At 41.7% G+C, this 21,630-nt stretch overlaps 1 protein-coding gene across 6 annotated transcripts in view; it reads right to left on the reverse strand.

Annotated features, from left to right (window-relative positions):
- The window catches only part of UIMC1 (ubiquitin interaction motif containing 1), an 85,499-nt gene extending 64,334 nt beyond the window's left edge, over positions 1 to 21,165 (reverse strand). For 4 of the 6 annotated variants that reach the window (XM_033140430.1, XM_033140429.1, XM_033140434.1 and 1 more), the window contains exons 1-2: positions 16,511 to 16,533; positions 10,060 to 10,199 (exon numbers count right to left, since the gene is read on the reverse strand). In XM_033140430.1, coding sequence (XP_032996321.1) covers positions 10,060 to 10,199; position 16,511 — 141 coding nt within the window. In that variant the 5' untranslated portion in view covers positions 16,512 to 16,533. The other 2 variants (XM_033140431.1, XM_033140432.1) reach the window with 2 other exon arrangements.
- Positions 21,166 to 21,630: the final 465 nt, after the last annotated feature.

The following is a 21,630-nucleotide window of genomic DNA, read 5'->3' on the forward strand; positions in this document are numbered from 1 at the left end:
CTGCCCCAAGAGGCCTACAAGTTGGCAATTGTATGTCAATTGGACACACCTAAAATGTACCTACCTACCTGGGATATATACAGGGAAATTATCTGTCATTTCATTGCTATTGATTGATCCTTGACTCTAGTGGACCAATAAATGAGCATTGCTCAGTAGACAGCAGATGAGTTGGTTTTAGTTACCAATTTCTGATTTAGACCCATGCCTACCTTAAGTATGATCATTTCTACTTTAACTGCACCTAACTGATCTTTGTCTCTACTGAAAAACATCCAACGGTCGAGGTATTCCCAAACCTCTTATTGAGTTCTTAACTTTTCTCAGTTTTGAACGTGATGTTAAAAATCTTCCCTCCTTCAGCAAAAGTCCATTACTTCCTGTCAGTTGCATTTCTGCTTGAACAGCTATAGAAAAAATGTACATCTATTAGAAAGTGGTTGTCATCTCCAGACTCCACCATCAGCCTTTTCTACTAAATCTTATTTTCAAAAGCTTTATCCTTTTTCTGCTCTTGGTTTTTCCTCCCAAGTCCGTACTAAGGTCTGACTAGTATGGAAGAGAATGAAACAATGATTTTCTGTCATATGGAAGCAATGTTTAAAATTCTGCTAGTTCAAGTTGCCTTTTGGGCATATCACCATCGCAACATACTTATTGAGGCTATACAGTAGTTCCCTAGAACCATGCAGATTTTTCTAAGTGGAGCAATTATCTAACCAATTTTGTTAATACAACATTGATTTTTCTCTTGTTCATATAATTATGCTTGTCTTAGGTGAATTTTTACTTCTGCTCTTCCATTTCCCAATGTGTTAAGAACATTTAGGGCCATGATATTGTTCTGGGCTTGTGGTTGGCTGAGCTAGTATAGTAACAAGGACACTAAGCCAGCTATAGTCTAACTTCTGTGAGGGAAAGTAAAGCTGTCAGTTTTGCTGGAATCAAAACATTACTTGGCTAGGCTGAGGACCCAGGACAAAGACAAAAAGAAGCCCAGAGGCAAGGAAACTGAAAGAAGGATACAGAGTATAGGGAACAGACTGAGAAAGTTGAAAATGTGGTGTTTTGAGAAAAAGGGCAGCGACGACACAGAACTAATGCAAGAAGAAGTGAGTCAAAGAGAAGATCAACAGGAGCAGTATGCTATGCAGAATGACAGAAGGAGTGCTAGGGAGGACTGTCAAGAAATAAGGCATGTCGAAGTAGTGGTAGAATCTTAACTTTGATGGGGGAATTCTGTCAATGGTGACTTCTACTAGAAAGCAGGGTGATGAATAGTCATGTGGAATTTATTCTGGCTTTGCATTATCTGAAAATACTTCAAGAGTGACTATCTATGAGCTAAATTTTGGGCTTCCAGATATTGTTGAAGTCCAGCTCCCATCAGTCCAAGCCAGCACAATGGGAGGGCCACAGGGTAGCCACCTCCTTCATCTAACCGCCTGCCCCTTTAGAATTCTGCAGTTCTGCATTTCCTCCAAGCCATGATCAGGTGTACAACATGTGAGCCACGTAAGACTAATGTGCGAACATGAGAATCTGCATGATTTATTTCCAGGTGAGGGGCAACGTAAATATTCCAACTAAATGAATAGCACCAGAGAAATGGTCTACTATTTCTGGTAGATCTGGTGAAATAGCAGTGGAGAGCCCTTGGGAATCCAGGGGATATGGCTCTGGAGGAGGGAACTACCTCCCTAGCAGACACTTACAATCCATTATTTTCCTAATTGCTTATGAGAAGATATGGTGGGAAATATACCAAATATCCTAACACTGGCTAGAAAACCGCTTTATTTATTTATTTATTATTTTTTTAAAAAAAACAGCATTAGCTCGCCATGATATGTGTGTGTTTTCTCTCCAGACAAATCCATCTAGCCTTCTTTTTGATGATCCTTTTTTATCAAGGCGCTCACAAACGGACTGTTTTGTTATTGGCTGTAGTAACATGATAGGTGTTAACCATTCCAGAGACTCCCAGATGGTTCTTTACAGCATGACTAAAGCAGAGCAAAGCTGCTGCTGCTTGATGCTGTGTGGGTGGGTTTGAATAGCTACACAGCCATCCTGTTTTATCCCCCTTGCTGTGCTCTCCCCTCTCATTCCCCCTGTTTACACTTTAATATTCTTTTTACAAGCTTCATCGTTTTGCAGTTGCATGAAAAGGAAGAGCTAGCCCCTGTCAGTGCCCTATATTTGTCACTGGAAAGCAGGTCCTCTTTAACAAACTACAGTCTGATAGGCAATTACCCAGCATGGACTCTAAGCTTGCACCTATTCTTCTCGTGACAAAGTTCAGACAAACCCCTTGTCACTTTTACTCCTGGCAGCCAGACTTCTGATTTTGCCTTGATACTTTAGCTCAACTCTCTGTCAAGGTGACATTAACAAAAGGCTTCTTCAGACTCCCTGTGAAACAAGTTAGTTTCAGCTCACTGATGAGTCCTTGCTGGTGGCTTCTTTTCTAGGGTTCCCATATTTCAAACAGGGAAAATCCGGACAGAAAAGTTGTTGAGCTTTTTTTAGTTCTGCCCAAAACCACAAAAAAAGCCGTTTTTGAGCAGTTTTTATAGAGAATTGGCAAAAACGGAACTGCCGATATGGGCTGCCATACGTACAGATTTTCTCATACATTTTAGTGATTTCCGCCCAGACAGGGACGTATGCCAATCCTATTCTTTTCTGCTGCACTGGAATACAGGCCTGTCTTAAGAAAAATACAGTGGTACCTTGGGTTAAGAACTTAATTCGTTCCAGAGGTCCATTCTTAACCTGAAAAACCCTGAAAAAGTTAAAATGAAATAAGGTCACCAGGGCAAGACAGTTTGAGCATATTACACCAATCCTGGCCCGACTGCACTAGCTGCCCATTAGTTTTTGGGCCCAATTCAAAGTGTCAGTTTTGACCTATAAAGGCTTAAATGACTCAGGACCGCAGTACCTCAAGGACTGCCTCTTCCCATATGAACTGCTTCATAAGGTAAGGAGGGTGACAACATGAGTAGGGGCCTTTTCTGTGGTGGCTCCCAACTTGTGGAATGCTCTCCCCGGGAAGGCTCACCTGGCACCTTCATTACATATCTTTAAGCAACAGGAAAAAACATCTAACATTATCTGTGTTTGTGGGTTAGTGGTTTTTGTTTCTTTGTGTATTTTGTGTTCTCATTTTGTATTTTTATGTTGTGGACCACCCTGTCATCTTCAGATGAAGGGCAGTATACAAATTTAATAAATAATAATGATAAGGCATGGTGTTACTACAAAAGTTGTTTTGTCACTGCTCTCTGCTTATCCGTATCTCGGATGCGCCTGAGCTACTGAAATAAATTTGCCTTAATCTCCCCCACTATGCTTGGCTTGTCTAGAGACTTCTTATTTCTTCTTTAATCCTTCATCTGCAGGTTTCATTTTCCCTGATATGACCAAAGATTTTCCTGATTATTTTGTTTTCAGATATCATCAATGTGTGTTTCTCATTTTTTCATTGTTACCCAAGATTCTGTCCTATACAGCAATACTGGATGTATTAATATTGTGCACATCTAGATTTTAGATAACTGAGTTATGTAGGCTATTTAAGATGATCTCAATGGTCCTTATTTTCTAGTCACTGCACATAAGGTTGTTTTGTAAGAATTCATTAACAGTTTTCAAATCATCTAGCTTGAAACAGTGGTAAATTAATCAGTTCCTTTTGAATGAAAATACTGGAGTTTTTAGGAACAAATCTCTTTCTGCAGTCTTTGGACAAAACTGATGCTGCAGTTGCTTGTAAGCATAAATTAAACTGCACATCCCTATTTGAAAAAAGCAACACAGATGATGATATTCTCAAAGCTTTTTAACCCAAAGAAAGGGAGACTCTATCCAGAATTCTTCCTGTGAACAGAGGAATACAGCACAGAGATCAAATCAAGCATAACTATTAGTTTTCCTTGTAAGTTTTGCATTAGGAATGACCTTGTAGCAGTGTTGGAGATACTTAATTGATTAAGATTATTTTTGGACTAGCAGTCTTATTAAAAAGGCAGTTGGTTGAATGGTCCCTTGAGTAGTTGATATTCTCGTAGGCGGATGAGCATTATTAAAAGGCTGGGTCAGATTAGAGCAGCCCCACTGCCTTTGTTGATTTCTTTCCTTCTCTGCATTCAATGAAGGTATCTCAAGGCCATTCTCGCCAGCACAGATATAGAGTATTTCTGGATTAAGGGGTTTGCTCCCACTAGAAACAAAATCTTCCCATGAGCAGATCTAAGACCTAATTAAATAGTGTTTTTCATTTTCTGGTTTTATTAAATAAGTATGCTTTTAAAAATCTTGAGTCACTGAAAACCGCGCGTGTGTGCTTAGGCCATGAGGATTAATTGGATTCACTGCAGAAGCTCCCTGGACTGCAGCTATCCAATAGAGCAAATCATACATAGGGTCTATTGAGGCTATCACTATTTTGCTCACTTGTTTTGCACATTTCAGGGGATTTAAATGTCTTTCCAGTATTGTATCTTCCAAACACCCAAAGAACTATATATTCTCATTGAGAAAATGATTTCCCCCCTCAAAACTCTCCTATTCTAATCACTGGAATCTTCATGTAGCCTTTTTCAGAAGTGGCAAATACCAGCAAGACAAGCCCTCTCCCTGCAGCAATGAATTGCACACTTCCTTCTAATGCATAGGAGTCCTGCCAGCACAGACCATCTAGCCCAGCAACCTGTCCTCACACTGACCAGCAACCCGCCCTCCAAGCATTGCCAGGTACCAACTTTAGTTATTATTATTTTTGCACCAGCTGAAGACTCTCCCCTGCTGTCAGGCCTTCTGAATGAGCCATTATATAACCCAAAGATACTTGACTGTTTATTGTTGTGGGCCCAAGATCACATATGATGGGTGCAGGATATAAATTATATAAATAAAAAATAAAATAAATAAAACTAAATGCCTATGAGAAGCCCACAAGCAGTAAACATGCTGGATCAATGCTAGTGGGGGGAAAGTGTTTTATTCCATGAAATAATATTCTGGAATGACCAGTAGTCTTGACCTGTTCAGGACTCATCCAATATATTTCTTTCAAGCACTTTGACTTTTGAAGCTCATAGCTTCTGTACTGAAGAAGAGTAAAATAAGTGCATGTAGTTAACGGAGGTAGCTGAGAGATTTTAATAGTCTCTCCTCTGTCACAAAAACCTGCACTCTGCTTGGGCTTGCAAATAATATGTAAGATAAGAAGAGCCCTGCTGGTTCTGGCCAAAGGCCTACCTAGTCCAGTATCCTGTTCCTACAGTGGCCAATCAGATGCCTATGAGAAGCCCACCAGCAGGACCTAAGTGCAACTATAATCTCCCTGTTTGCGATTCCCGGCAACTGGTATTCAAAAGTCTACTGTTTCCAACAGTGGAGATAGAACATGGCCAATATAATGAAATCGTATCCTGGCAAGATGAAGGCACTGCCGGTAGGTGGTTTGGGCATCCAGGAAACTGCCCATTTGCTTGTTCTGGACACTCACTTAAAAGGAGCATGTTCGTAATCTGGGGGTACTCACTGATTCATGTGTCACTAGAGGCTCAAGTTGCTTCAGTAGTGAGGGCTGCCTTCTACCAGCTTAGCCTGGTATGCCAGCTATTGACAGTCCTGGACAGGGATAATCTCACGACAGTGGCACATACACTGCTCACTTGATTACTGCAATGCATTTTATTGGGACTGTCCCTGAGGCTGGTTCAGAAGTTGCAGTTAGTGCAAAATGCTGCTGTGAGCTTGCTGTCTGGAGTTAACTGCCATCAATATATGACACCTTTGTTAAAGCAGCTACACTGGCTGACCATATGCTTCAATCTAGGCCATGTTCAATGTATTTATTTTATTTTATTTTATTTTATTTATTTATTTATTTATTACAGTTGTATACCACCCTTCATCTGAAGATCACAGGCCAGTTCAAAATACAAGAGCACAAAATACATAATAAAACGAACACAAGCCAGTAATGCCTCTCCCATCAACACATTTAAAAGACTATAGAATGTTAATCAGCCAAAGGCCTGATTACAGAGAAACAGTTTTCACCTGGCACCTAAAGATGAAGGCCCCAGGCAAGACTCCTTGGGGAGAGCATTCCACAAATGGGGAGCCACCAAAGAAAAGGCCTGTTATTTTGGCTGTTTTTATTGGAAAATTAATAAAATGTTTTTTAAAAAAGAAAAAGAAAATGCCTGTTATTGTGCTGCCTCCCTTTTGTGGCACCAACAATCTGCTGTTTCTGATGCAGACCTTTTTATTTACCCGGTTTCTGAATGCGATTTTTAATTATTGTCCACGGATCATCTCTTGGAGTTATCAGTATCAGTATTTTAATTGTATTATTTCTGATGTGTATTTTATACTTATTTCTGGCTTTCTCTGCGCTGCTTTGATATTCTATAATGTAAGTGGTGTATATAAAATGAATAGGAAGTCGCCATGTGGAATGGTTGAGGTACAATTCCTAGCAACAGAGGATGACAGCAACAGAGTAGGGAGTCACTGCAAGTTGAAGGAGATTGTCCTGAGCTACATGGACCAAAAGGCTGACCCAATGCCAGCTTTCACACCTTCTTTCTTATACTTAGAAAGCTGTACAGATTCAGCTCAACAAGTTGTCCTAATGAAATATGTAAAACTACAGAAGAAAGTCAGTACAAAGGGTTGTATCCGACAAAATCATCCCATTAACACACAGACCTCTGCCCGTGCAACAGGACTTCCTTTCCCTCTCAGTCTAATTTACTTTACTGGGTAGCACTCATGAGTTCTCTGAAGAAGGGTGTGATAAATGTATAGCAAATATGTTAGAGTGAATTCAGCTTAACATCGCTTCATAATCTACACACACTCTACTGAGAAAAGAAACCATTTTTTGTCGATATCAGTAAAAGGCTGATAAAGGGTCTAATCACATATGCACAGATAGCACAAGTTGAAGACAAAAGCAACTCGAGCCTATGAGGCAATCAGTATTGATTAGACAGGCCACTGGGCAGAAAAGTTGCTTCAGATTAGCCTTCACAGATGCTGTGGCAAAGCCCACTATAAGAAGAAGTTTGCAAAATAGCACAGAGGAGTTTGACAACAAAGCATGACTGAGAAACACCAGGGAGACTCAGCCTGCCAGAGATAATCAAAAGCGAGTTGCTGGAGACTTTCCAGCTGCAACTGCTACAAAGCATCCTGGCTCAAGAGGAGGACGGGAGGCTTGTTCTAAAGATACCTGTCAGGAGGTTGCCAAAGAAAGAGCCCAATGAACTTCTGGTTTCCAAGTCTGCCTTATAAATCTGTGTATCATAGGGAACCACATGTGAGCAGCTGCCAGAAGAATTGAGAATCTACTCCTCTCTAAAACTGTCATTTATCCAGACTATTACATGCCTTTTACGTTAATGCAACAACGGAATTCAGAACTTGAATTTTGTATTGCATGCCTGGCAAATCTGAGGAAATGTTTCAGGAGTCAGACACATTTTTCACAATTCCCAGGAAAGGTATTTTTTTGCAGGAGAGAAAATGAGAAGGCAGGGTTATAGCCTCAGATCTGAAAACAGAGCAAACAGAATAAATCCATTTACTCAACTGGCTGTGAACTGTTTTCACTTAAACAGAACCTAATTGGCTCTTTAATGGCCTCCCTGAGCACGTCCTGTACTGTAATATGAGAGATTACGCCACCAGAATTTATTGTTTATAGGTCTGAACGTATAGTCAAGTGAAAGTGCCTAATATTTTTACAGATTCATTTTAAGAGTTATTTTGTTTCTCTATTTTCAAATATATGCACACTGAGATAAAAGATTGTGGCCAACAATAGGTCCTGATCTTGCATGCATTGTAGACTCTCTTGTCGTTATTGGTTTTGTCTTTCCTTGCAGATTTCAATATGAAGATCGCAACACAGCACAAATCTGAAGTTAGCTTAGCATATTTGCCGAGATCGGGGTTTAACAAAAAGGAATAATCACTGCTGTATGATGTATTTCTTTAAAGAATTTTCCCAGCAGGGAAGCTCTCTAATAAGTATGCAGATGTAACTTTCAATATCATCTGATGTAAAGGTCCCCCCCAACCTCTGTTTAGCTTATGTGAGATTTTTTGTGTTTGTGTTTTGTTTTTGTGTTTTCAGCTTTGTTTTTAGTCTTTGCACATAATAACTATCTGTTTATCAATACTGGCCACTAAAGGAACTAGGCACAAGATCTATAATCAGTAGGGAAGTCCTAACATTTTAAAAGTACTGGGTGAGGATATAAAAACTGCAAATATACAATGGCAAATGAGTTCCTCTGGTGGTCATTTTGCTGGACTTGGCTTTAGCTTACAAGGATTTGGACCTTGCCTAGAATCAGTAAGCTGTGTAAATAATGCTGTGTAAATAATAGTAAAAGGTTGTCATTAGGGAATTCTGTGGAATGCCCCCAAGCTTGACATTTGGTTTCTATTAAACATAATTATGTCACACTGGAGAGAATGAGATTCATCTCTGAACAGGGTCATTTGTTAATCTTCTTAAAGTTCAGCTGAACAACACTTTGCCATCACTGCAACATATTTTAAACAAATAGATACCACAACTGGAATAACTTTGGAGTGTCATCCCCAACACCTTAGACACCTACCATCCTTCTTCAGCAGCTTACAGGGCAAGTTCTCATAACATGGGAACATTTTCAGGGGTCATGTGCACTTCTGTTTTTCTAAACCACCCTGGAAGTTTCCTTAAAGGGTGGTATCTAAAATATTCTAGATAAATAAATATGAAATGTTGCACTTGGAGAACAGGGTATATGGGGAAGCTTTTATCCACCTCTGGCCACAACCTTATTTTACCTGTTTATATCTACTGGCCTTTGTTCATCCCTTCCTAAGCTTCCACAGGCATCTGGTTAGACTGTGAGAACACAATGCTGGACTAGATGGGCCATCGGCCTTCTCCAGCAAGCTATTCTTAGATTCAAAGCAGGCTCCTGTAATTAACGGTATACAGAGCACTGAGGACTGCTAGGTGACTGCAGCTGATGCAGAACACATTCACCCTCCTGACAGAGGTGTTTCAAGTCAGCTTTCAGCTACTTTCTGCACAGAAATCAAGGTGGCAATTTTGAGCTATACGAACTAGGACTTGTCCTGTCAAATTACATGAGACACAGATTTCTTCCCCCTATGAGAATACAGCTATTTTAGTTTAAAGTGTTTTCTTTAGTGTCTAAAATATACTACAAAGAGCCGTGTGTGTGTGTGTGTGTGTGTGTGTGTGTGTAAATAATTTTTTTAAAAAAAATACAAACCAAAAAAAGGATATACCGTATTGGCCCAAATATAAGCCGCACATTTTTCCCCCAAATTCCAATTGTTAAAAGTTAAAGTGTGGCTTATATTCGTGACCTTACGCCACCGTCAAAGCGGTGTGGCTCCCCCCCCCCCCGGAGAGCAGCCCAGGGGCAGAGGGCAGCAGCGCCCATCCCTTCCGTGGCTTCCAAGCCTCCCCCAAGCCGCCTAATTTTAAAGATGCAGCTTATTTGCGGATGCGGCTTATATTCAGGGCAATACAGTAGTTAGAGGAAACTGGGGATGTGGAGAGTTTATTTCCAATGCCAAATGCCTATTCTTTCCATGTATGATTACTTTCCAAATATGATTACTTAGAGAAAAATAAATCAAAGCTCTCCTAAAAATACATTAAGCAGAATAAAGACTATTGTGCCAAAGTCAAGCTACCTAACTCCAGATAGAGAGGTAGAATAAACTCTCCCATAAAAATAAATTAGCAGATTGATTAAATTTGGGGGACCATGATTACGTATGAAGTTGCCCAATAAGGAAGCAGCTGTATTGGGGGGGGGGGGAGTGTTCTGACACCATGGTTTTTGTTTATAATATTCTGTGGTGTTCTTTCATTCTGTTGCTTGTATTTCCAACTTGATTTCAAAATAGAATTTTATGGGGGAGGGGAAAGAAAATGCACTGGTATACAAATAGAATTCAAGTCAGAATTTGCATTGTTTGTTCTTGACTACTCACCTCTCCATCACTGTCAGATATGACAATACACGCATCCACAACCATGGCATTTGATAATTCCCTTGACTCTTCTCCCTGATCCTGGCTCTGGGAATCTGGCCCATCTGAAGTTTTCCGCTTTTTCTTTGGCATCCTTTCCACTGGAACAAACAGAAATATTTATTTGTCTGACTGATCCTGCTTCAGTTTCCCCTCCTAATTGATTACTTGGAGGTAGAGCACCCTAGGCAATCCATTCTTGTCTCATAGGTGTGGAGACCTGAGACTTATTGAGGCACATTCATAAATCCCCGCTCACCCAATTAAGACTACCTTATATAGCTGATTAAATCAGGAAGAAGCTAGATAACACAGACTTAACAGCAGGTTCCAAAGCAATGAATAGAAACAACAAAAACACATTTCCAACTTGCCCAAAGTTATTCATGCAACATCAGAAAACATCAGCCTGCCATCCCAAAACCCTATTAGCCTAAACCTGGCTCCACTGCTGATGCAGGAAAAACTGAGAAAGGGACAGCGGATCGTGCTAGACTCAGCACTACAGAAGGGGGAAACCAAAGAATCAGAAGCAGTTGCCAGCTTTCATATTCAATTAGGCACAGGAAAGGAACTGCATTTTTCAAGCAATATGCTCACAGAGCAACAGCTTGGAAGTGTACTGTAGAAATAAGACAAAGGTCAGAAGAACGGCAAAAAGACTAAATGAAAACGAGAGAGAAAAGTCAAGGACACTTGGCTCTCCTTTTATAGCCTAAGTTGCCCACTGAACAGCATGCTCATAGTGCCCTCTACTGGGACAAACCATGGCTACCTGTTCCAGAAAGGGCATTCTGCAGCTAGAGGGGGGAAACTGCTGAAAAGCCAGAAATGCTAAGAGTTATGAGAAACAGAGGGGAGGGCAGGTGCAAGTGCAATTAGAGCTGGCGCTTCCGGCAAAGTCCTTCATTGCCACACTATACATAGCAAGAGAGCTACATAACAAGCTTTAACAGTGAAAGCACAGCCAGAAAAAGCTGATTAGGGCTCTTGGCCAACAGAGAGAAGCAGCAACACCGCAAATCCTCCCCATACCCACCCCCGCACTATGTTCTCCAAAGCTTTTCTGGCTATCAGCTCAGCGTCCTAAGTGATAACAACACGAACAGGAAACCAAAAGAATGCATAGAGAAAATACAAGGTCCCACTGCGTAAAAGCTATCATGGTAGGAATGACTTTCTGGGTTATCTTACAGCCAGCAGAGATATTTGCATGATGATGGTCAAGGGCCATACTGGTTAGGTTTGGCTCGCAAAGGGCTGCCCTGGTAGGCCGTGTTGAATTTTTCAACTTTCAAATTCCAAAAGTGAGGGGTGCTAAAAAGTTGTAGCATCACTTGGGAATTCAAATGATATTTTGGTTAAATTAATGTAATTTAGTTTAGTTTGGTATATAGCTACATAAAAAATAATGACCTTTTAACATTTTTGTGGAATTTCCAATAATTTTAAAATTGTCATATTAAAAAACAAATGGGAAAAATGTTTGTAAAATTGCATTAAAATCATTAAAAATTATTGGATCACATCAGCCTGGCTTGCCAGATCTGCCTGGGTATAAGAGACAAGACAAAAAGCAAGTGGCAAGAAGATGAGAGGATAAGTCTTGCTGAATATAAGCAGAGAAGTAAGCAGGATGCTTCGATACCATCAAATGAAATAATTTTCTCTGCTGATGAAAATGAAGAACAAATAGCTGATGCCCAAGATGGAAATGATGGAAGTTATTAATTGACATTAGGAAAACCAAGTATACCTTCCACTTCTAATACTTAAAAAATAACATTTTAATTAGAAAAATGAATACAACACACTCGAAATATATAATGTTGTTATTCATAGCATTAGATATGGTGCTGGCCTACATGCCACAGCTGCCATCACCACTGCTGCCTTTGTGGATGCTGGCTTGATCGCTGAAGAACACAAGAGACTTATAACGGATCAAAATAAAGTCAATAGGGGTCAAGAAAAAGTAACAAAATCCCTGGATCAGGAATTTTGATTACCGGGTATCTTTGTCAGAAGGATGAAATTGACTACATCTTTTTGGATGGCTGCGAAGATATAACTAAAGAAATGCTGAAAGCAGACAGTTCAGATCAGCAGTTCCCCAGCATCATCACGGAACAGCATTATTCTGTGTGCAGTGAGCCAGGTGGAAGATATCTCTACCACTTCACTCCAGAGAAAGGCTTAAAGAGGGGAAAACCAGCTGACATTATAGCTACTAATATTGTAGATTTCATGAAGAAGAGCCTGCAGGCCATTGGAGGTGATTCTACAAATGCTAACACTGGGTGGGTGGGTGGTACCATGCACTGGGTAGAGGTCAAGCCAGGTCGTAAGCTGCTCTAGTTGGTTTGTGTTCACACCAATGAGTAACCCCTGTGACACTTGATCACAGCATTTGATGGGAAGACCTTGTCTAACAGCAAGTGGACAGGTAGCAGTGGCAAGATGCTAGACACTGCTGCAGAACTTGAAATTGATCCTTCATTCACCCAACTCTCAATTGGACAGCCTCTGAGTGTCAATGTTGTTAAGGATCCGTCCACTGATTAAGTGTACAAGTATCGGATCACACATAAGGACAGAAAAACATCCCACAGATCTGGCTCTTGTAGACATTGGTCCAGTGAACCATTCAAGGTGGTAACAGCAGCAAACAGGCTTTGTTGCATATGGGTTTCAAAAAAGAAGGCAAAACCCTCAACAATTTAAGACTGATAGTGGAATGCATTGTTTGTGTATACTACCCCTGCTGGTTCAACATCACAGTAAAACACTATTGGGTGGAGGGCGCACGCTGCATTTTGTTTCAGCTACAAAAGAAGGCTGTAGTGGATGCTGTTTTGCCAACCATTTAGTGCTCAGCATGGTATGCATTCAGTGAAATGATAATCCAGACACTCTTGTGCTCAGATGACAGTGAAGAGAGGAGAGCTGGTGTCTAAAAGATTGTCAACTTAAGGGGCGGAGATGATGGCATACTGGGAGGCATTTCTGTACGTCCAAGGAAGATGTATTGCATCAACCCCTGTGCTTTGTCCCTGTTGGAGCTGATAGGACTGGTCTGACTGGGTATATGAACCTCCTTTGACATGTAAACTTACTATAGCCAAAGTAAAGAAGTCCACTGACAAGCCCATGCAAGTTCCATAGTGGCCCTGCCATGTTCAGTCTATACAGAGGTATGTGAAACAAGTCACAGAGCCAGTAGGCAGGGTGTATACACATGAAAAGTGTGAGAGCTACATCAGTGGCATAGAAGCAAATTGGCGATGGATGTCCAAGAACAAATCAAAGCAAGACTTGATTAAACATCTTGTTTGCATTTCTTATTAACTGATGTCATTACTTTCTAACATTGTTTTATGATTACAAGGTAATGTTGTATGCTTAAAAGGATATGTTTTATGCAGAGAAACAAAAAAAAATTATAGCGCTTCCTGACATTTTCAGAAGGCAAAATAAGTTCTTTGGCTTTCCGAGAGAATAATTTACCAAGCAAAATGTAACTCAATCAAAAAAACAGAAGAAAATAATAATATTTATTTATTTATTTATTTATTTATTTATTTATTTATACCCCGCCCATCTTGCTGGGTTTCCCCAGCCACTCTGGGTGGCTTCCAACAGAATATTAAAATGCAATAGTTTATTAAACATTAAAAGCTTCCCTAAATAGGGCTGCCTTCATATTTTAAATACCCCTCACTGAAGAAATTTGCAAGTTAACTTTCACCCCCTAAAATGACATGCCCTACTGCACTAGCCATGGAGGGCTTTGTGCACCTCACCATATATCTAATGCCGATGTTACCATGACAGTCTCCTCCCATAAAAACAGCTTCCCCAGTACAGGTAAGTGTTGGTCTTTTCTCAACCATCTTCCTGGATGTATCATAGAATGCAATGAAAACCACTAATAATTAACACTATTCCAATCTGCATGGCTCTGCTTTTCATTTCCTGATCATGCTAGAATGCAATGAAATGTTGGAAATTGCTTTTATATGAGAGAATGTAGCAATAATGCAAATGATGCTTTACCGCATAAGTAGAAAGAAAGGAGCCTACAATCTAAAGCCGGGGTGGCTAACCCATAGTCCTCTAGATGTTGTTCAGCTCCCACCTCTCATCAGTCTTAACCAGCATGGTCAATGGTCAAGGATTATGGGAGCTTTAGTCCATAGAGGTCTGTAGCTGCCACGTCTAAACTAAAGCTCAACAATGGAAGAGGATGAATAGGAGGGGCAAGGGCAATAAGAGCTGGACTTGAGCATGGGCAGTAACACACATTTAAGGATGACTGGACAGATACCGTAATCAAGAACTATATGGAGGAAGGATTTGGAAGAAGAGAGAGGTAGAACCAGAAGATTGTTCTGGGTGGGGCGGGGAATCCAGGAACAAGGGACAGCAAGGAGAAACACACAGAGTTTTTTAAGAGAACAAGATACCTTCAGGCAGCAATGACAGACAGGAATACCTGTACAGTACTAGTTCTGTCTGAGCTATTGCTTTAGCAATCAGGTTATTAACAGAAAGAAATAGGATAGAGATTTGACATTAGGAAAAGAAGATTAATGGAGCAGACTCATGTACTCTACTGGGTTCAGAACCAGTGCTGTCTGCACTGGGTGCTGCAGTTCTCTATCCTTTTCTCTGAAATTGTGAGAGGAATTTAGCAAAGCCTTTCAGTTTACCAGATGAAACAAGTCCTTCTCTCCTTCTCCCACAGGCTACAGACTAGGGCTATGCAGCTGAATAGCAGTATTGAAATAACATTGTTATAAGTTACAGGTAGGGAGCCGTGTTGGTCTGCCATAGTCAAAACAAAATAAAAAAAAAATTCCTTCCAGTAGCACCTTAGAGACCAACTACGGTAAGTTTGTTCTTGGTATGAGCTTTCGTGCGCATGCACACTTCTTCAGATACCAAAGCTCATACCAAGAACAAACTTACCGTAGTTGGTCTCTAAGGTGCTACTGGAAGGAATTTTTTATTTTATTTTATTGTGATAAGTGTTTCAACAAGGCAATATACTGGTGAACAAAAGGCTGAGACTTGACAGCTTCCCAGGGGGTAGCTCAGCTGAACCAATACTTTACAGATACTTAGCATATCGTGTGCTGGCTTTGTTTGCTCTCTCCCTCCTCCCTCTTAACTGATAAGAAATGAGGATAAGCCCTCACATAAACCAGCAAACTCTTTCAGCTTCACCTGTATGTTTCTTGCTACTTTCCCCAGCAAGAAGACAGTCACCTGTCTCTCTGCTTTATTGTCCTCCCCTCGCTGATAGAAGTTCTCGGCTGCAGCCAACTTTAACCCCAACTCTTTCAGCAGAACTTCCTGCTTTCACCCCAAAAACTTTCAGAGCTCAGCTAATTATGCAAAATGGGCTAACAATCCAGGAGCAACCCCCCACAATCAAAGATCTAGGCAAAGTAAACTAGAAAGTGCTGCAGATATATTATATAGTGATATAGACTGCCCCACAGCCAGTACCAGGCTCTGCATAGAAAGGAAAGGAGGAGAAAGCTCTGATGCACTAGCACATGGGTAGGCAAACTAAAGCCCGGGGGCCGGATCCGGCCCAATCACCTTCTAAATCCGGCCCGCAGATGGTCCTGGAATCAGTGTGTTTTTACATGAGTAGAATATGCCTTTTATTTAAAATGCATCTCTGGGTTATTTGTGGGGCCTGCCTGGTGTTTTTACTTAAGTAGAATGTGTGCTTTTATTTAAAATGCATCTCTGGGTTATTTGTGGGGCATAGGAATTTGTTCTTTTTTAATATACCCCCCCCACACACACAAGGTCTGAGGGACAGTGCACTGGCCCCCTGCTGAAAAAGTTTGCTGACCCCTGCCTAGCAGAAGTCTCTGTGCAGGCTTCTGTTAGCATGACTCATTAGTTGAATCCTGCCCTGTATGTTTGTTTGTAAATACAACAACCCTCTAAAGTCTCAAATGCTCTCACTTTGAAGGGAAAACAACCACTGCTTACAGAAAGGGAAGCAAAAACACTCAAATATTTACAAGTTACACACTTTGGAGCAATAGGCAAACACAACACAAAAGACAATTCAGAGAGATTTGTTTGTGTTATTACTTCATATTCAATAAATCAGATCACGTATCTTAGTATGCCTGTGAAATACATGGAAGCAGATTGGGGAAGAGCATTTGCAAGCTTGCCCCCCCCCCAAAAAAAACATTCACACCAGCACTCAACTTGCTCAGATTGTGCAGTCTATCATCTGCCTGACAGATCACATTCAATATGGGATTGCTATGAAGCACAAAACACAGGTAGGATGACTCACTTATCCCCAACATTTTAACAGAAGCAACACTATACATGTCTACTCAGAAAAAGTCCCATTGACTTAAATGTGGTTTACTTCCAAGTAAGAGGGTTTAGGATTGCATACTCAACCACACAACTGTCACTGGTGCTCTGAAGTCAACAGGACTGATGTCCCAGCAAACATAAATTAGAGAAACCAATTCAAGTCAGGAAGCATTTCTTTCTTTAAGCTGAAGAGGGTAAAGATGACCCATTAATAAGCAAGCCCACGTGTGTTTCATTTCAGAACTTGCACTTTTCAGGGGCATCCTTGAAAATTCCCCATTTATGCTTTTTTGCCATTTTCTTTCATCATCATCTATCACTTTGATGAATCAGAAAACAATTACCAGCAGGATAATTCACAATCTTGACATTGCAGCCACTAGACCTGCCAAGCTGTGACAGCTTAAAATGTTCAAAAATAAGGCCAAAAATGAATGACTCTCATCCCCAAATGAGTTAGAGGTTCAGGCTACAGACGGCTGTTTGTAAGCTGCTATCCAAAATTTAGGTATGAGAATCAACACCATGGACTCAAAATTTGTGGTTAAACACAATACGTAGTGCTCTCCTTTAAAAATTCTGTTCCCAACAGTTTACCATGTTTTCTGAAAACTAACGAATTTACAACAGCCCCAAAAGATTGGGTTTATTGTACCCACTGTTCAGAAAACTCCTAAAGGGGACCTGCACTGCAGGAGCCTGGACTAAATTACCCTTGGAGTCCCTTCCAACTCAACAATTCTGTGAGTTTATGACCTGGGTAGCAAGATGAAAGGAATACATAATGTTACAAATTTTTCAGAAAGGATATACACTATTGCACTCTGAATCTCTGCTGACTGCTCAAGATTAATAAGACTCTTACAAGAGCCAATTGCAGGTCCTTCTGTGTGTGTGACTGTTGTCTGCATTAAAGGAAAAAGGAAGAACCAGAGGGTGTACCATAAGGTTGACCCAAATCTGGTAAAATCGAATGGATCAATTTTTAGATGCACTCGGCAGTTACAAGGAAAGATGAATTCAGCTGAGTCTCCCAAATGTAGAACAGATCCGTAGAGTTCATGTTGCAAGCACAGGCTCAAAGAACAAATAGTAGCAAAGTGGGAATAAGGATTCAGAAGAGTAGAGCTGCAGATTCATACCTTATGCATCAGACAAGTCTTTTTTATGCAACGACTGAGAGTCTAAGCATACCTTGAAAGTACCACTGAAATCAAAGGGACTTGCTTCTGAGAAAATGTGTTTAGGTTTAAGATGGGTTGCTTGTACAAAAAAAAAAAAATCTCTGGCTTGAGGCTGTTACCTTTGAAAACACATGCACCAATAATCAAGTCCGCCTCTAGGGGGGCTGCAACTATTCTGTGCTGATTCAGATCTACTAATGCCACAAGTGGAGACTACTATAATATATCTGTACTCCGCACAGCAGAAAGTAAAGTTTGTATTAGGCTCAGCACGTCAGTCATTCCAATTGCATGGAATGTCACCTTATCAGTGTTACAGAGCATCTAATACTGGCATGATGTTCTATGAGATTCTGCCAATTTGGTATGTGCAATATGAACTTTGAATGCCACATGGAAACATTTCCTCCACAATGAGCAAGTAAATAATGTTCAAATCAGACCTGACCCTATTACAGTTCTGATACAGACAAAGACTAGATACAGCAGCAATAAAATATTTCCTGCTAGCCAGGAATTAAGGTTCAACTTGAAAGTCATCAATTATTGCATTGTATTCCTGTACAAATCAACCTATGGCCAAGTTAAATGATTGCCATAAAAGAGTCCATAAAGGAATCCCATCCCAAGGCACACTTATGCTACCCTATTCAATTATACACAACTTTACAGAACAGAATTTTGACAATTTCCAGTTTTCCAGAAATCCACAGCTTTCTAGAACACACTTTTCATATGGAACACCCAATCCCTTATATTTCTTCCTGACCAAAATAAGAATCTTCCATATTTAAAGGGGGGAAACTTACGCTAAATTCCTTCAAAACCAATCATTCCTTTGTCTGAATACAGGCTGCAAACCTAAAAGCTGCCCAACTCCACTATTTTTTTCTCTGCACTATTTCCAGTTCCCATGGTAAAAGTACCATATATACTTGAGTATAAGCCTAGTTTTTCAGCACATTTTTTGTGCTGAAAAAGCTGCCCTCGGCTTATACTTGAGTGAGGCGAGCGGTGGGGGCGGCGAGAAAGAAGCCCTTTCTCTCCGCTCATGCTGCCACCCGCTCTCCCCAGTCAACCATTCCTTAAGAAGCGTACAAGAACAGCGGTTCTTTACTCTCCCCAGGAAGCTTGTTCCATTCCTGAACTGCTCGCATAAATGCAAACTTGGCAAAGGAGGAAGAGGAAGGAGCAGCTCAAAGGGCTGCTTTCGGGCTGCTTGTTCCTCCTCCTCCTCCACAGCGGCAAAGGTGAATCGGCTTATACTTGAGTCAATAAGCTTTCCCAGGTTTTTGTAGGAAAATTAGGTGCCTCGATTTATATTTGGGTCGGCTTATACTCGGGTATATACGGTACCTGTATAGGTGTGGGGTGCTTTGCTACAGAATACTGCTTGTTGTTAGAAGACAGCCATGCTGCTCTGTGTCTCCCCCTTCTGCACATACATGCTTTACTAACCTCGTATGTGATACCATAAGCAGATGAGCAAACTAGACAAGACTTTCGTTTAAAAAAATTAAATAAGAGAGCTTTATAACCCAGAACTGGAAAGGCTAATAACACACAAAGCATGGAAACAAATCTAAACTAAGAAGGAAATGTGAATATAATTATGGCCAAAGAATTGCAGGGGCAGGGCAGGGCAGGAAACACAGAAAGCTTTATTGGTATTTTGTCACTGGGAAATTGTTTCTTTAAAGGAATTATTATTAATAATATTAATTTATTATTTATATGCTGCCCATCTGACTGGGTTGCCCCAGGCACTCTGGGGGGCTCCCAACAAAAAATAGTAAAAGCACAATACAGCATCACACGCAAAAAATTTCCCTGAACAGGGCTTCCTTTAGATGTCTTTTAAAAATCACATAGCTGTTTGACATCTGCTGGGAGGGCATTCCACAGAGCGGGCACAACTACCAAAAAGGCCCTCTGCCCGGTTCCCTGTAACCTCACCTCTCACAATGACGGAACCACCAGAAGGCCCTCAGAGCTGGATCTCAGTGTCCAGGCTGGAAGATGGCAGTGGAGATGCTCTTTCAAGCATACAGGGCCAAAGCCATATAGGGATTTTAAGGTCAGCACCAGCACTTTGAATTGTGCTCAGAAACATACTGGGAGCCAACACACTACTTTTAGGGCTGGGGTTATATGGTCCTGGCAGCCTCTCCCAGTCACCAGTCTACCTGCCCCATTCTGGATTAGTTGTAGTTTCCAAGTCACATAGAGCGCATTGCAGTAGTCCAAGTGGGAGTTAACCGAGCATGTACAAGCCAGACCACACAACGCATAGACAGGTCTCAGCTGTCATACCAGCAGTATTGTCTCAACTTTACTGCATTTGAAAGAGCACTCAACCTCTAAGGACAGAGACAATGCCACAAATAAATTCTGGGAGAATTATGGAACTGTGATCATGTGTCCACACAACACTCAAAACTGTACGAGACACTAAAGTATGGATCGGGATACCGAGAGCTGAAGATGCTATTTCTATTAAATATATATGGTAGCTTGAATAAAGGTAACTATCAACAGTGACTTCCAAAATATTGAAAAATAAATAAATAATAAATCCTGGTAAGCACTCCTACCGGTATGCCTGTTTGTGGGCTCTTTTTATACAGTCTGTTCTGAGGAATGCTCAGTTATCAAGTACAAACAGGACTAATCTGCAAGGCTGCGGACATAAGTAATTTTTTTAAAAAGTTCTGCATCCTCCAAGATCAAGAACCTGAGGTAGAAGGTACTTCTAGAGGAGTGCGTAAACTAAACTGAGAAGAGAACTGAAAACAGACACATAAAAAAACCTGCAAAAGAAAATCAGAGCAGGCAGGCCTCCTGTGAAGAGGCAGGGCCTTTGTAGAGAGAAGGAAGTTTTTGTCAGATTTCACTCTAAGGTTGCAAACTTTTGAAAGGGCTCCTGAAGCTCTGCCAGCTTGGTAGGTATCTCCTGGCCATGAAAAACGTCCCATGACGATTTCTGCATATTAAGCGGCTGTTAAAAAAGTGGAAGAACAGGCCAGCCCGGGTCCTACTGAATCCTCCCCTACTTTAGACGTTTCAACGAAGCGCCACCCAACCACCAAGACTCCCCGCAAAGAGGCTGCTAGATCCACGGGGCGACCCTGCGATGGGGGGGGGGAGAGAGGGAGTGAAGAGCACCCACTGGGGAAGCATAAAAAGGGTCCTACGGGCCCCACGGAGGGAGGCAGGCAGGCAGGCGGGCGAACAAGGCTACTCACCGGGGGCGGCTCCTCCCCAAACTGGGCCACTACCCCGCCCTCTCCTCCCACCAGCGCAGCGGAGGCAAGTCGGCGGCTCCGCTGCCCCTTGCAGGGAGTGACGGAGGCTCGGCAGCGGATATTTTGCCCGCACTCAAGCTGGCGCCAATAGCTTCACTTCCCGGAGCTAAAATGGAAATAGTCGGCGGCCTCGCTTGAGGGGAAGGGCGGGACTTGCGGGGGTCACGGGAGCCGTTCTTCTCGCGCCGTCCCACAGCCCGGTCCTTCAGTGTCATCCTGGGTGAAGGCGCCTCAGCATTGGGCAGGCGATCGGGTAGCCCTGCCTACTTCTCTCCGGGCCTGGATAGGGTCAGCGCCGCCGGCCGACACAGAAGCCCCTTCGTCTTCTTAGTCACTTCGCTCGACTCTCAGCTGTGGTTTCCTGCACGCGCGGCCCTTCCAGTCGCCCTCTGGGGGCTCTGCCTTTTGTTTCCCACCAACCGGATTGAAATCGGGTTTTCCGCGAGGGGGCTTTCCATTTAAGAACACGCATATCCTGCAACCTCATTCGGCCGTAGCGTAATTATTAGTCGCCTGCCATGTTCCCCTACCCAAGAGAGGGGTGTGTGGTTTTAACAGAGCTGCTACTCTTGTGCACAGAAATGAGGTGTGTAAATGCGAAATCATAGAAATGAGTGGGCACATACACACACACACACCAGTGGGAGGCATTTTGGGGTTGTTGTTGGTTGTTGTTTTTT

Source organism: Lacerta agilis, chromosome 2, assembly GCF_009819535.1.
Source record: "Lacerta agilis isolate rLacAgi1 chromosome 2, rLacAgi1.pri, whole genome shotgun sequence".
Classification (NCBI taxonomy): Eukaryota; Metazoa; Chordata; class Lepidosauria; order Squamata; family Lacertidae; genus Lacerta; species Lacerta agilis.